Genomic DNA, 15,138 nt, shown 5'->3' with positions numbered 1-15,138 from the left:
TCTACTCCATTCTGTCAATCTCCTGGTACCAGTGTCATCATCATAGAACACGAGCATATTTTAGCAGTGAACTAAGCAGCTTGACTATACCTCTGTCATATGCTTGTTCTCCCATCCCCTCTCAAAAGATTACGGTCTTTCAACCTGGAAGCTAGCTATCCCAAGATAGTGAAATGGCTTCTGGTCCAATATATGCCCACACGCAAAAATATGGCTTACCCAAGAACAAGAACTTAGGGGAATTAAAAACTCATTTGATCAAATGTCCCACAAGCTTCATGTTAAGTGCCTTTGAAAAAGATGGAGATACTTTGCTTGTGAGTGAAATCAGCATGTTTTCCAAAAAGCTAGTAACACCAACGATTCCGTAATAAAGCCTACAACCACAGGTACCCAAAAAAAGTGAGGACCCTCAGTCTTAAGAGTCACATCTTCTCCCTTATGGTATTGCTACATTATACCATAATGCCTCTGCCTTAGGCTTAGGTTTTTATTTCTATTTGTGTAAAAAAACAAGTGACAAGGGCACCACTGAAGACAATAACACAGTAGCAGAACTTCTACTCCAGAGTTAGAATAGATTTCTGCATACTCTCATACTCGGATCTAAAAACATACCAAGGAAAAAAACATACTAAAATAAAAGGGCAACACAAATGAACATAGTAGGAAAAGTATTTTTGCCCAGTGCAGACTTTCCAGGGAAAAGGAATACGCATGGCAACTGATAAGCAAATCAACACAAGCTAGAAATAAAATTGGGAACAAGGGTGTGGGGTCTTTTCAGTCTGGAGTTCTCACATGCAGCATTCTATAACAGTTAAAAAAAAAATCTTACCTGAAGAATCTGTAATCAAAGCCTCACAGAACACACACAGCAATTTCATACTTACACAGTAACTCAAATTATTCTAATCCCTTCTTCAAATCAAATCAACAGCTTGATCCCTGGTAACTTCATATACACATACACACATCACCTCCCCAAGTGAGATTAAATGCTTACTTTCGTGAGCTAGTCTTGTTCTGAGGACGTTACTTCCATCCATAAAAAACCTAACCCATCATTCTGCTTAAGTGCACTCAAGATTAAATAAAAGCTTTAAAGACAAATATGCCCTTGCACTTCCACCCCCACGTCACCTTGCAAAAACAGCCCCTTTACTACTCCTATGCAGAATTTGTATCACATGCAAAACAAAACATGCATGGAAGATTGCCTGCCAGACTTTCCTCTCACCTTTCAAGAGAAATATGAAATCAAATAATTCCATGCATTTGCAATACTGCAAGTTCTGGCTTACCGCTGCAGATGGCTGATATCCTCCATGCTGCTGCACTTGGCCAACTGAAGCTGCATATCCCTGGACTGCAGCTGTTGAGATTGACTGGTCATGCTGGGAACCATACGACACAGTCTGTTGACTGCTCACACATGATTCGGTATAAACAGATGACCCCTGGCCACTGTCAACTGTCCCATCAGCTGCAGAAGTTAAAGATAAAAACCTGCATTTCAAGAACTGCAGTCTGGATTCACAACGTTAAAGATATAATAATCAATCAACTATTAGATTGATATTTGTGCCATGTCACATGGACCTTATCAGCATTTTACCTTTTGTAATATTTAAGCTGGTTAAAAAAATATTTTTTTTTTCTTCCTCAATACAGTAATTCCTTACAATATGCCTTCCCCTAACCTCTGAAAAAAAATCAGTAATTTCATGAGTTCTTTGGGAAGATACTTAATAGTAAACTACGTTTCCTATAAAAGGCTAGACTAGAAATAGAAACTTAAATTCCACATTGTTATGAATGACCTTTCAGGGGTTTTTAATTATTATTTTTATTTATTTAATTTTACACAGACGTATAAAACAGGCCTGTTGTGCTGGCTGGCAGATGCACCTGATGTAGGCATAGTAGTGAACTTAAAATCCCTATTACCTGAAGAGCAGATAGTAATTTGCTTTCTAACTTCACCATTCTAATACGGAAGTTCTCATCTACCATCATTATTCAAATACTAATTCAAATGTTGGGATGGCAGAATAGGAAAAATTAAGGAGTGTTAATTCATCTTTTCATGTATAGCATGTAAAACAGAAAATGGAACTTTTCAGAAAGCAAATTATTAGCTGAACTGCTTGTACATTAATCTCATTTCCACCTTAAGTATGTTAACAAGGATTGAAATAAGCGTTTGTAGTAGCTCTAACTGCAATGATGCAAGAGCATACAGCCTTCTGCAGGGCCAGAACATACTGCCCCTATGGGAGGGCAGCAAAAACTAGGACATGTGTTCATGCTTCAGGTGCCCCAGTTCATTTAGCGTATTAACTCGAAACAAAGGAAAATTATTTTGTGCTAAGACACTGGACTGTGAAATGTGCCAAGACTTGGCTCAGCTAAGGGACAGGAATGCATCTTATTTTGCTGTGCTTTCTAGTGAGTTAATGTTCTTCAGCAGACAGCAACGGCAGACAGCAACATCTTAAGATATTTACTGCTACACCCACCAAAAGTTTAAGACTCTAAGGGGGGGAACTGTGTAAGTGCAAGAGTTCCTAAATAAACCAACTAACACACTTACAAAGAACAGATATACTGGGTTGCTGGAACTGCAGTTGTTGGTGTTGATCAGCTTCTGGTTCTTCAGGCTCCACTTGTGTAGAAACCGATGCTGAAGTAGTGGGGACAGGAGTAGTACCAGTGACAGACAGGGCATGCTTTGACCCTGCATGGGAAGCACTTGATGGTTGCTGTTGCTCCAGTTGCTGTTTCTGACTACCTTCTTCCTGAAGTTTCTTCTCCTGTTCTTCTCGCACCAACTGACGCTGCTCTCGCTTTCGCTTAATCAAAGATACCCTGTCCTTGATAGCTTTCGCCATTGTCTTGTGATCCCCTTCACAGACATAGCCAGATTCCACCTGAAGGAGGATATATTCACAGAATTCAGACTGTCAGAGACAGCCACTGTTGTAGTGCTACAATATAAGCTACCACTCTCTGGCACTAACTTCTCATTCACAAACTTCTGTAGCCGTTTTATTTCTAGACAGTAACAACGGCACATGCAAAGGCTGAGAGACTACATTTCACTGTCAGAGAACTCCAGCACTTCCGATGCTTTGTAAGACCACCACCACTTACCATTTCCTGTGCTACATCCTCTGGGACATCTCTCTCCAAGTCAAAGGAAAACTCTATTGCCTCATTATCTTTATATTTGCCCTTGAGTTTTTTGATGTCTTCAATTCGCAGCCAGAGTTTAATGGCAATTTTTTCTCCATCATCTTCCTCTGCTAGTTCTACCCGTACTCCAGTCTCTTCTTGGAAGAAAGCATGATTCAAAAGGTCCTTAATAGCATATCTAGCATATTGGGAAAGAATGTAGAAAGCGCAAACAGTTATTAGGTTTTCATAAAATATGAAGGAATATCCTTGCCTGATGATCCCCCAAATTTATTCTCTACATTTCATGCTTCTCCCATGTATTATTTGACAGCCCATTGTTCAAATCTCTATTTAAAAGCATGATGGAGAAACAAAATGCAACAATGCTACAGATGTTCCAAAAAAAAAAAACGCACAAAAACACATCACACATTGGTCAGCAGAAGTACCAACAGATTTAAGCCAACTGAACAGGATATATATTAACTAAAGTAATAAGAAACCTTAAAGAAACAGTTTGGTTTTACTGAACATTAAGATCCAACACACAACCCTTAGTCCCCAAACCAGTACAGTAATCCAAGTATGTATTTCAGTCTATTTCAAGATCTTATCGAAAGCCTCAACTAGTAAATTCAGCACTAGATAAGCACCACATGATTCCTTTCATATTTTATACTATTTTGAACCACTTCAACTTGCATTCTGTTTGGCACAATTAGAAGCTTTGGCCTGAAGGTACAAAAGAGATCTATGTTAATGCTGTGCATTTATGAACAGTAGTAGTCTAAAAGTTAACCGCTTAAACTAAATGGCAAGAAATAAGTGATGTGCAGCCACAAAATTAACTTAAAATGGGAAAAAAAATACAAAGTTGTTTAAAACTAAGAAAAAGAACAGAAATTAAAAATACACAGCAACGCCATCAGATGTAAAACTTCAAGAGTTAATAGAAGGGGATGAACTGACAAACTGACAAAACTAGCTCTAAACAGAATAGCAGGAGACTAGAGGAGGGCCAAAGGCTGAAGCATTCTTAAATTGGACATTCAGCAAGCAACAACTATGTAAAAGCAGAAAACAAAACAAACCCCACAAATGAGCCATCAGAGCAGTTACAGATTTCCTGTAATGGTATAAGTTAATCACTTCAAGTAGTGAAGAAGAAAGAAGTAGTGAAGAAGATCTTGAAGAAAGTGTGGATGAAAATGAGCAGCAAGAATTTAAAAAATAGAAAGAGCCCTCAAAATAATCAGCTATAAAATACCAACAAAATCAAAGGGACAGGAAAAACAAAGGATTACAGAATAACAAGCCAAGCAAACAATCTAAATACCTGGGAACCCGGAAGGATTGTCCTCTGCTATTTTGCTGACTAGGTCAAAGTTTTAATAAAAGCAGTAGAATTTCTGAATAAACTGACATGGATGGTTACTATAGCATTTGCACTTTTCCTGACACTGTTAATTCTCTAAAACAATCATTGAATAAGAATCTACCAAAGCATAGAAGCTGCAGAAGTAATATTGGCTTCCCAACTTTCATCAGAACACAGAAGACCCCAGGAAGTAACTGGATTTGGTATTATCACAGATAAAAGACTCAGACAGTAAGTAATACCTCTACCTGAAAAGAAAGTACTTACCTTTCGCCTTTGTTTTGCCGAATGCATCCCTCAATAATCTCCTTCACTTCAGGGATTGCTACTTTATCAAAGCTGGCTGGCTTGACACCCTGGAACATACAAGTTAACAACAGAGAAACTGGAAGGCCCACTTGATTTAAGTTTTGATTGTGTTTACAGACCAACTATTTTTACTCAATAGATAACTGGCCTGAATTCCCTACTAGTGCAAATTATAGAGAAATCTGACTCCAATCTTACTGTTCATCTGTTTGTTAGTGACTTCTGCAAACGTTTCCCCCCCCCCCCCCCCCCCTTATTTCTCAGCTACACTTCCATAACAGAAAGCTTTGGCAGTTAGGTTCTCAGTTACAACAGGAGAACCATTTAGTTTCGATGGAAGTTATGCTGCTTCGAGGTGAGTACACAGACTGGACTGAGAATGGAAGGAAATGTTTCCTATGTAATACTAATGCACAAACCCATGATTAATTTAACAGTCTTCAAAGGATTCTGCTGCTTCCCAGAATGTTTCCTACATGCTATTATATAAGTAATTTTGGCATAGATTGATTTTACAGGAAAAACCTTAGCCCAGAATGATCTGACTGAATCATTAAATAATTTGTTCAATGTTTTTTTTTTTAAAAAAAGGAAATTAAAAAAAAAAAAAACAAAAAAACCCACCAACAAACAAACAAAAGACCTTCCTGTATTTTAGCTCTCCCTAGAAGAACTACTATACTCAAACCACACTCCTGCATCACTGCTGTTGTGAGTTCAGGAAAATGAGCTTAGCAATGTAGACCTTTACAAAAGCCCTTAAACTACACATGGCAGTCCTTTCTCCAATACATGCTAAAGCCATTGAGGGAAAGCAAAACAAAATCTAAGTGTGATCAGCTACTTAAATCAGTAATGCAAATAGGCCATGAGATATGCCATGTGGGAATTCTGCAAAACACTGCAGGAAGAGCACCAAACTCCATCACTTAATCATGGCCAGAAGCTCTATTGGGGGGCAATTGTCCACAACAGCAAAATTTGGCACTCAATTTTACTTGATTCAGCCTTTAGCTTCAAACAGTAGAATGAGAGAGGATGAAGACATCCTGTTCAAATTCTGTTATATGAAGAGTCCACGCTTTCAAGCTGAACAATCCTGAAATCATAGAATCATAGAATCGTTTAGTTTGGAAAAGGCCTTTAAGATCATCAAGTCCAACCATTCATACACTTGATACATCTGACCCGGTGTCACTGGTAAATCACAACTAAACAAAAAGTGGAAACCATGGTGTCTGAAGCACAGAAATAAATGTAGTAGTAGTACAAGCATCATGATTCGTGTCCTAACCAGAAAGTACTTCTCCCAATATCCTATATGATACTGCTTCCCACCAAATGGGGACATCAAGACACGACCCTTCTCCCTTCCTCTATTGTCATTGCGAAACAAGTCTTGAAACGGAAAGATTCGAGTCTCTGAACCAGAGCCTTTGTAACTACAGACCTTCATTTAACTGAACATGGACACTTAATACAATAATAATTTCCATCTACATTTAGGTACTTCTTTTTTCCCTTGGCCAGACATGGCAGTATATTGACTTCATATGTTCACTACCTAAAATATTCTCTACCACACTCTTCCAGGAGAGGGCACAGTCAACATGAACTTTAACAGATGCAAACACAAGACTGGGAGAAGCACAAGAGTCCAGTCTTTCAGTGGACAACAGTGCTATTTGTCACTACGTTTTACAAAGGCGTTGCCTCTGGAATTTTTAAAAGGACAGAAAAAAAACAAGCTATAGAAAGATAGTTTTTCCATTTGATAAAAAATTCCTTTTACAACAGCATTCTGGTTATCTACTACTTTGCTCTAAAATTTGCCATTATGAAATTATAGCAATTGAAATTCATAGAACTGAAGAGTATACTGTGACTAGAATAAGCCCCGAAACAGTCTGTCAGTGAACATTAACTTAATGCTTTTAAAAGCTTCACTGAACATTAAGACTTTTGGAGATCAGTGCCTCAGCTGATAAGACACCAGACTGAAGTTTGGACAGGTAAGTTTAATACTGTAACCAGGTCATATCATAAATCTCCAGCTTCCTAGCAGGCCATCGCAGAGCCCTACACTCATGGGGATTTATAAAATTAGTTTCAGGGTTTACTACTGTCATCAAGTACCTGTTTGCATGTGTCTCTGCTCATACAGCAGACTTGTCAGAGACACCCACCTTTAATTATGACCAAGCTTAAAATGGTCCCAGGAGTTCAGGTTCATGTATGTAGAGATAGATGTTTCTATACATAATTAAATGCTCTCCTATATACACACACATATATATAACCTATGCAATAATTATTCAACTGCTTATTGTATATATTTGTATATAAATTTGCCGAAGTTTAATACATCTAAGTATCCTAAATAGCTCAAGCCCCAGATAGCAGCAGCCTGCATGTATGTTCATTTACACTGTGGCAGCAGAAGGAAGATGTCAGATCTGTGACAATCTCATTTTGGAAAAACTAAAAGCTAAGGTAAGTAAAACAACTGGTACAGCAAAATATTAACATAACGAAGCCAGAACATGAGTTTTCTTGTTAACTATTTTACTACATGCTCTGTTCTTGGATGAAGCCTGAAAAGGTAAAGCTAAGAACTGATTTTAAAATCAGTGATTTAGTCTGCTACCCTGTGTTTCTCTATCCTGAAAGAAATTAAATACCTCTCCAAAATCTTCAGGCCCTTCCATGAGGGCCATTTTACAATAACCCATTTTGTGAATTCCAAACCAAGAGTTCAATTAAAAAGAGTAGCTCCCACCAGCCTCCTCCAGTATAGCTTCTATGTTCCTAACTGCTCCTCAGAAAATCTGGGAGAACCTCACACTAGAGCCTAAAACCAACAGAGGATTCTGTGGTCAAGCAGCTACCTATTTCTCAGTTTGTTTCACAGTCCATGAGAAGGGTTGCCTAAGCCTAGTCTACAGTGCTGGCCAAGCCCCCTTTACACTGAAGTTCAGGCCACTTAAGTACCATCAGCTTTTAAAAACCTTTTTTTTTTTCCACCGCCAAGCACTAAGGGATGTGTCAAACTATTTTACATAACAAGACAGAGGATACTATGAATGATAAAAATCAATAAATCAGTGAACCCTCTTCTACCCAGAGCTGCCTATACACCTTAATCTGCCATCACAGAGAAACCAAAGGGAGGCCAAGCCCTGCAATTCACATAACCTTGATGTGTCCTTAAGAGCACATGAGCTGTGCAGCCAAGCATATGTTCATTAGTTTCTGAACCCAAAGTACATACTAAGCCATTCAGTATTTCCTGGTTTTCACCATACTTACTGCAAGATGATCATATTCTTATATGCCTCTCCTGGTCCCCAAACTCCTTAGTAGAATCACAGGACAACTTAAATCTTTTAATCTACTACTCCTATTCCCCAGTGGCAGTTTAATAAGACCTAAACACCCAAATTCCACTAGCATTTTTTCTGCGTTTGCTAAAGAAATAGAAGGAAGAGCTCTTGCAGAGAAAAAAAAAGTGTAGATAGGTATAACAGGCACACATGAAAGTCATCAATGTTTTCTCAAGCTACCATCTAAAATAGCATGAACTGGCAGTGCTGCTAAAAGCAAGTCTCCTGTCCTCCACCTCCCATTCCCATACCCATGTCATTTCCTCCCTTTGGCCGGCACACGCATTTATACAGCTGCATAATGAACCAGATCAGACTTGAAACAAATCAAACCGAAAAAGCCTGCAGCAGTTTCCAGTGAGACCAAGCTCCCCAATCTGGTTCCCTACACTGTTGCACTAGCTCTCAGGCTTACAAAAGGAAAGTGATAGTGCAACAGCTAACAAGGGCAGAACTGCTTCTCTTGGAAGAAGTGCCAACTTAAAATAAAACCGACTGAACACCTACATTTTGAGAGCACCTCTAAAATATGGGCATATATGTAGGTAGCACTAAGCGCAACTCATGCAAAACTAAATACTTATCTTACAGTCTTCATGTTAAGCATATGAAGAGATTTCATATTTCACTTAGATGTGGTAAAGTTTGTGATTTTATCAGATTTTAATCAGGTGAAAAAAGTGTGTTCCAAAATTCAACATCCACATTTATATGGTTATTTGATCCATTAAAGGCAAGTTAGGTACTCTTAAAAACACTAGATTTTCAAGACACTTTAAACACCAAAGTATATGCTACCCAGAACTCCTCTTCACAATTTTTGCCTAGAAACACATAGTGTTTTGCATTAGTTAGATCACCAGATTATTGGGTCAGTGGTTTAGCATCTTGTTCTAATGCAAGAGATACTGAAAATATCATTTACTTCATAAGAGAAGGTAGGATCAGTGCTGTATAACTTTTACACCAAACAAAAATGAAGACAGAGGAAGTGTTACATAACCTGAGCAATCCTAAATTTAAAAAAAAGTTAGATTTAGAATAACAACTCAGGTGGAAAATAGCAGAAGCAATAAGTGTTCCATCCTTGCTGTTCAGGATTTTAACCTACATTTAAAAAATTACAGGGAAAAAAGTACAGTCAAGTTGAAAAGCTGAAGACCCAAGCTACGCAAATGTAAAGCAATTCAGCAGATTTGTGAAGAATTCTGATTCACCTCCAAAATCCGTTCCTGTGGCTACACACATTCTATAGAGCTGAAATTCTTTCTTACCTCTTTAGTGCAATCCTTGTGAGAGCAGCAACAGTGGGAATTAACAATTACAAATACGGGACAGATCTCTCTTATTGTAAAATCCATCAGGAAAAGAGAGACGCACGCACCAAAGAGTGAGTTAGGTGCTGGTTTCCGATGGGAATCCACTAGGCTGTGGACTTAACGCACAGCAGAAGGAAAGCAGACATCAAAATTAGAAGGGAGCATTGTTTTCTGTTTGACACCTCTTGTACTCTTCCAAGTCCAGTACATGAGGCTGCAGAGATTTGAGCTTAATATCTGCTTTTGTCACTCAAATACTGAATAGAAAGAATCAATATAAGCAAGAGGCAAGCATGTCCTCTTCTGCCTGCCCAGCTAGCTGTAAGGAGGAGGAAGAAGAGGCAGTGCAGGGATCCTTTACTTCCTGCATGTCCCCGCCTCCCTGCTTGGCTGTTCTGCCTATTCTCCACCCAAGTTGTCTGCCATAGTTTAAGGCTGCATGTAGGATCATCACCCAGTTCACTCCTGCTGCTGCAGAAGTACGCTTTTAAACAGAGGAGAATGGGTCAATCCAGTGTGTTGTTCTGACCCAAAGTTGCTGGCACTAGTTTTGTAGTGAGGGGGGATGAAGGCAGCTGCTGTTTCACCTTTTCTTTCCATGGAGCTACAGAAGTATACTTACAGCTGACTAACTTCAATTTAATCCTAACAGAACACAAGACAGCACTAGGACGATACAATATATTCCACCTCCCTCCTTCCTGACAGTCTCGTTCTGCTACCGTTGGCAACATCATCTGCTTTCCTTTTACTGGGTGCTTAGTGTTAGGGCAAAGGAATTTGAAGGTAATTTTCAAACTGTTGGATAAAGTTAGAAAGCTGCATTGTTGCTTGTTTTATGCCACATGCACGCAAATAGTCCATAGAGTTATATTTTCTAACACCTCTTGCTAGACTCCAAAGCTAAACCTGAAGTCTGACCTTTTTTTTTTTCCCCTGGTATCTAGTTTCAAACAGCCATTGTAAAACTTGTTTACTAATGAGTTGTCCACAGCTTCAGGACTTTTGGGTTTTTTTGGAAGAACATAAGGAGCAATGCTAAGAAAGTTCACGTACACCGTTTTAAAGTGTGAAGTAAGCAAATGAATTTTGACCAACTAGTAATGATAAACTGTGATAAAATTCAATTTCAAATTATCAAGATCACTTTTCACCCCAAAATAGCATGCTTAGTTCCTCAAATATACCACAATTATACCAGCGTTGTTATTATACCATGTGACATCGATGTTGCAAAAGCAACACTTTTTGATCCTTTACTGGGCATTTCAGAAATCCTCTCCACCAGCTGTTATGAAACTTGAGAGGGGCCAAGGGAAAAGGGATCATTAAAGATCCTATGTTGAATGGCCTTCCAACTGCTTAGCTAGACATTTTAAACTCCCCCCTGCCAAAAAAAAAAACCTCAACTAAGTGTTGATTATCATCTCCATTTTAACAGTGCTTACTCGTATCGTGAATACAGAATGTTGTAATTTTGCTTGCTGTTGCTTATAAATTTTTTTGTTGTTGCATTTGCACTCAAACCAAACAGACACTCTGCAGTGAAAGCAAGTCTACTTCACTGGAATAAAAATCTAACATTTTACGCACCTAATTAAGGCTACACTTTTTGAGGTACACTGCATGACCTGCAAAGAACATTAAATGTTTCAGCTTTAACAAGCACACAGTCTACCTGTCCCAGCCTAACCACAATTCTTGCTTGGCTCTTTTCAAAGGTGCTAAAACTGCAGAGCTTGAAAGGAATTCTACTGTAACTGATTAATCTTCTCAAACAAAATGTTCTAACGTTGCAGTTCAGAGGCTAACAGAATCAGTAGCAAAGTCAAATCACACAAACAAAGTAATTAAAATCTCTACATTTTCTTTTTGCTAAGTTGCTACCATTCTAGTTTGAGCCAGTCCCAGGCTGCCACAAACCATTAATTCCAGGAATTTAGACAGAGCATATGATTCCAGTGGAAAACAAGCCAATGATCCTAACTCCTTCCCCATAAAGAAGCCCCCAGGCAATGGTATATATGGCATTTAAATTGGTTTACCCCATGACTTCTAAATTTCACCACCTGCTATTAGTTACTTACCCAAGCCCTCAAAACCTACAGGTTTAACCACTTCACCACCTTTTCCATCTCTAATCCATCATCTTAATCCTGTTGTCTGTTTTAGAAACAATCTTTCTGATTAAGTTCTTTCCTTATTTCATGCAGGGTACACCTATAACTATTTGATAATTCTCATCCCAGTCCAGTCAAATACCTATTGTGAAATGGAAGACTTCAGCTTAAGATTTGCTCAGTTCAAAAGAGATATGGTTGCCTACAGAAGATGGATTTTATTGTTCTTGTTATAAAGCAAGCTAGAGTAGTTGAGGCTGCAGGGAAACAAAAATTTAAAACAACGCAACACATTTAACAGAAGTGAAAATTAACAGCTTCTCTGATTTCAGTATTTTCATAGCAATTAATTCTGGACAATTGATAATTCTACCAAGAATTAAATCACTAAATCCTGCAGAATAAGCTCTGCACCAGATCGGTATTCTAACAGAATAAATAGCATTACTGCAATACAAGCAGTAGGAGCAGATGAAAGCTTCCAATGAGCTAGAGTTAGCTCATGAGGCACTATTTGGACTAGGACAGGCCTAGTTTTCTTTTCTGATCAAAAACAACTGCACATTTTGCATCCAATATCTTTGGAACTTGATTGATCTACCACCACACCAAAATTCGTATCTCAGCTATTTGAGAGCTCTATGTCACTGAAATAGCTTAACCAGTCTGTCTTCACCCTCTGCAATGCAGGTGGGTAAGTAATCTAAGTCCCATGATTCTTAAATTTCTCCAGACCAGCTGTCTTCATGACTTGCAACAGATAACCATGTATGCCCAGATTTCACAAACACGTTATAAAGACAGTAAAGGCACTGTAGTATTTATACAGGCCTGCTTGCTGCAACCTGACTGATCGCAGTTTAGAAACTCTTTTCCTCCTCAGTTTACCACCTACTCTCAAACAATTTTTGAGGCATTAATAAAAAAGAGGTCAGTCACAACAGCAAAAAAAAAAAATATCCCCAAGATACATGATTAAATTTGTTACACAAGGTATGTTTGTACTTTGACACATCCATTCTAACTGCTTATTCCTAAAGTTTGTGAGGTTGCTTAAAAGAAGCATCTAGTCATTTGTATGAGATAATCTTTGGTGGAAAGAATACAAGTGACTCGTCATTTGACTAGCCATCGCTGCTTGCTATCATCTCCACATCTGTATTTTGCAACAGATCTCCAAGCCCAGGAGCCACAGAACACTGACACTGCCCGTTTAACCAACTTCTTTGCCAGTCTCACAATGATGTGTATTTACTTATTAAAGCCAGAGAATTTACAGCATTAAAAGCCTTACAGCTCTATGTATCTCCAAATCCATCCAGTCAACAAAGCTAATTCAAGACCAGTATAGCAGGCTACAGTTCTGTTGCTTTGTTTCCACACAGTTAAGTTTGAACAAGAACTAGTCATAACTCTTCCTAGAAATCATTGGCTACGATCCTTTCCAGCACTCCCAAGTAAAAGGCTGTAACAAAGTAAAAAAACACTCTATTTGTGATAATATTGAAACGCAACTTATGCTATGCACTACTGCTGAATATACACCATGCCTTACAACTACCCCATTGGCTAATTATCTAGCCCAGCGCACAAAGCATTTTAAGTTTTTACTTTAGACATGAAAGTCCACTGTACTTCAGCACCTCCAGGTAAATAAAAATATCAACCTATTTCAAAAGTCCTAAGAATCTGGAGCTCTTATGACTAGCTAAGCAGATGGTTTTACTTAACAAGTAGATTAATTAATCACAGCACCTACTGTAACTGCAGCAATTCTAACGAATAGAAGAAATTATTCCAGCTCTAGAACAGGAAATTTTGTAACTACAAGGCAGGACATAGTTCCTTAGTGTATACCTGGCAAACAATTAGGATATTGGTGCATGTAACAGTGAAAAAGGCCTTGTTTAGAAACACACAGTATGAGGATAGAAGTTCTTCTGAAACAACAGTAAAGTCGGATTGGACAAGTGGACCAGGCACTAACTTTTCAGTTTTTATTCTTGCACAAAAGCATAAAGGTAAGATCACTTTAATCTATCGTGCACAGTTCTTTAACCTCACACTTAGGAGCAGGGATGCCGCCTTTATCATCCAAACAAGAATATGCAGTGGTGAACATCTTGAGCTAGCCGAATGACCCTTTGCTTTCAAAAAAAATACAGACATGCCTAGACACACATTTCAGTGCTATAAATTTAGAAATGCTGCAGTCACACAATACTAAAAGTGTCTTTCTTCTATTTTCAGTAGAATAAATCAAATTATATTAGTTGCATTCTCTGCTTTAATCAGCTACCATTCTGATAGAAAAACATCATCTAGTACTCATTTTTAAATTCAAGTACAGCAATAGTAATTCAAAAGCCACAGGTTAGGTCCAGTGGACTTGGAACTGAATTAAAAAGAACAATCCAACATTAAGTCTTTTCCATGGTCCACAAAACACATTTTGGTACCAGAACTAGCCCTTAGAAGATACCTACTAAAAGACCTAGGATAATGTTGCAAACACCGAAAATAGTGTGCAATTCAGACAACGCGCCTGAAGTCATCATCCCTTTTATTTTATGACTTAGTCTAATAGGAGTGAAGGACTTCTATTTGTGTACCAAAAGATTCAACAGTTTCAGAGGGTGGTCCTAAAAAGTATCCCTGCTATGCAGGGAACTTTATGATGGTGGTAATGGGTGGTAAGGTAGAAAAGTCTCTGAAAGAAGTTTACCTTAAAGTCACAGGCTCATAGTGTGAGGAAACTTTTAAATACCTTCTCTAGACAGCGAAGCAACAGCTTTTCTTCCCCTTTAGCGTAAAAACATTATGCACAATAAGCAATGGAGTTTCTTACATATGTTTTTTTAAGCCTGGTTTTTCTCTCTATTTTTGGGAATAAACTGTATCTGCAAAATCACATTCAACTTTAGTAACTTTCACTCTTCTAATAGAGGAACAAACAAAAGCATTCTAATAGGCATACATACCCCCATGTCACTGCCTGCTCTGGAAACAGCTCTAAGTAACCTGGAGGTAACTATAAAGGGTTTATGTAAAATTTTGATGGAGTTCTCGCCTATGAATCACATAATAATCTCAAAATAACTTATTTTTACTCAACACCCCTGTGAGCTTCCACAAGACTAAAACTTTCCTGGACTTATCCATTCCTACCCTCGTGCAACTATGGCAGTACAGTTGGCAGGACAAGAAACAGCAGCCCATGCATTCTTAATGTCAGTATTTTTGACTAGTGGCACTATACTGACAAATAACATTGAGCTATCGGTCTCCCCACAGTCATGCTTCAGTGATTCATTAATGGTTCTCATCACACTGCAAAACCAGGCATTTTAAAAACACTTACCACCTCCCTGTTACTAAGATCAGGCACCTTTCCATCTTCTGTTACATTAAGTTAACCTCAGCTAATATAAGAGTTAAATAGATGGCAG

At 38.3% G+C, this 15,138-nt stretch overlaps 1 protein-coding gene across 11 annotated transcripts in view; it reads right to left on the bottom strand.

Annotated features, from left to right (window-relative positions):
- Positions 1 to 15,138, bottom strand: part of WNK1 (WNK lysine deficient protein kinase 1) — a 109,015-nt gene that overhangs the window by 42,432 nt on the left and 51,445 nt on the right. For all 11 annotated transcript variants that reach the window (XM_075159154.1, XM_075159188.1, XM_075159164.1 and 8 more), the window contains 4 exons: positions 4,826 to 4,914; positions 3,157 to 3,376; positions 2,597 to 2,933; positions 1,305 to 1,486 (listed from right to left, as the gene is read on the bottom strand). In XM_075159154.1, the coding sequence (XP_075015255.1) occupies positions 1,305 to 1,486; positions 2,597 to 2,933; positions 3,157 to 3,376; positions 4,826 to 4,914 (828 nt within the window). The remainder of the gene's footprint in view (positions 1 to 1,304; positions 1,487 to 2,596; positions 2,934 to 3,156; positions 3,377 to 4,825; positions 4,915 to 15,138) is intronic.

The sequence above is a fragment of the Calonectris borealis genome, chromosome 1 (assembly GCF_964195595.1).
Source record: "Calonectris borealis chromosome 1, bCalBor7.hap1.2, whole genome shotgun sequence".
Classification (NCBI taxonomy): Eukaryota; Metazoa; Chordata; class Aves; order Procellariiformes; family Procellariidae; genus Calonectris; species Calonectris borealis.
Note: the sequence above shows the minus strand (reverse complement) of the source record. Positions and strands in the feature narration are given on the sequence as shown.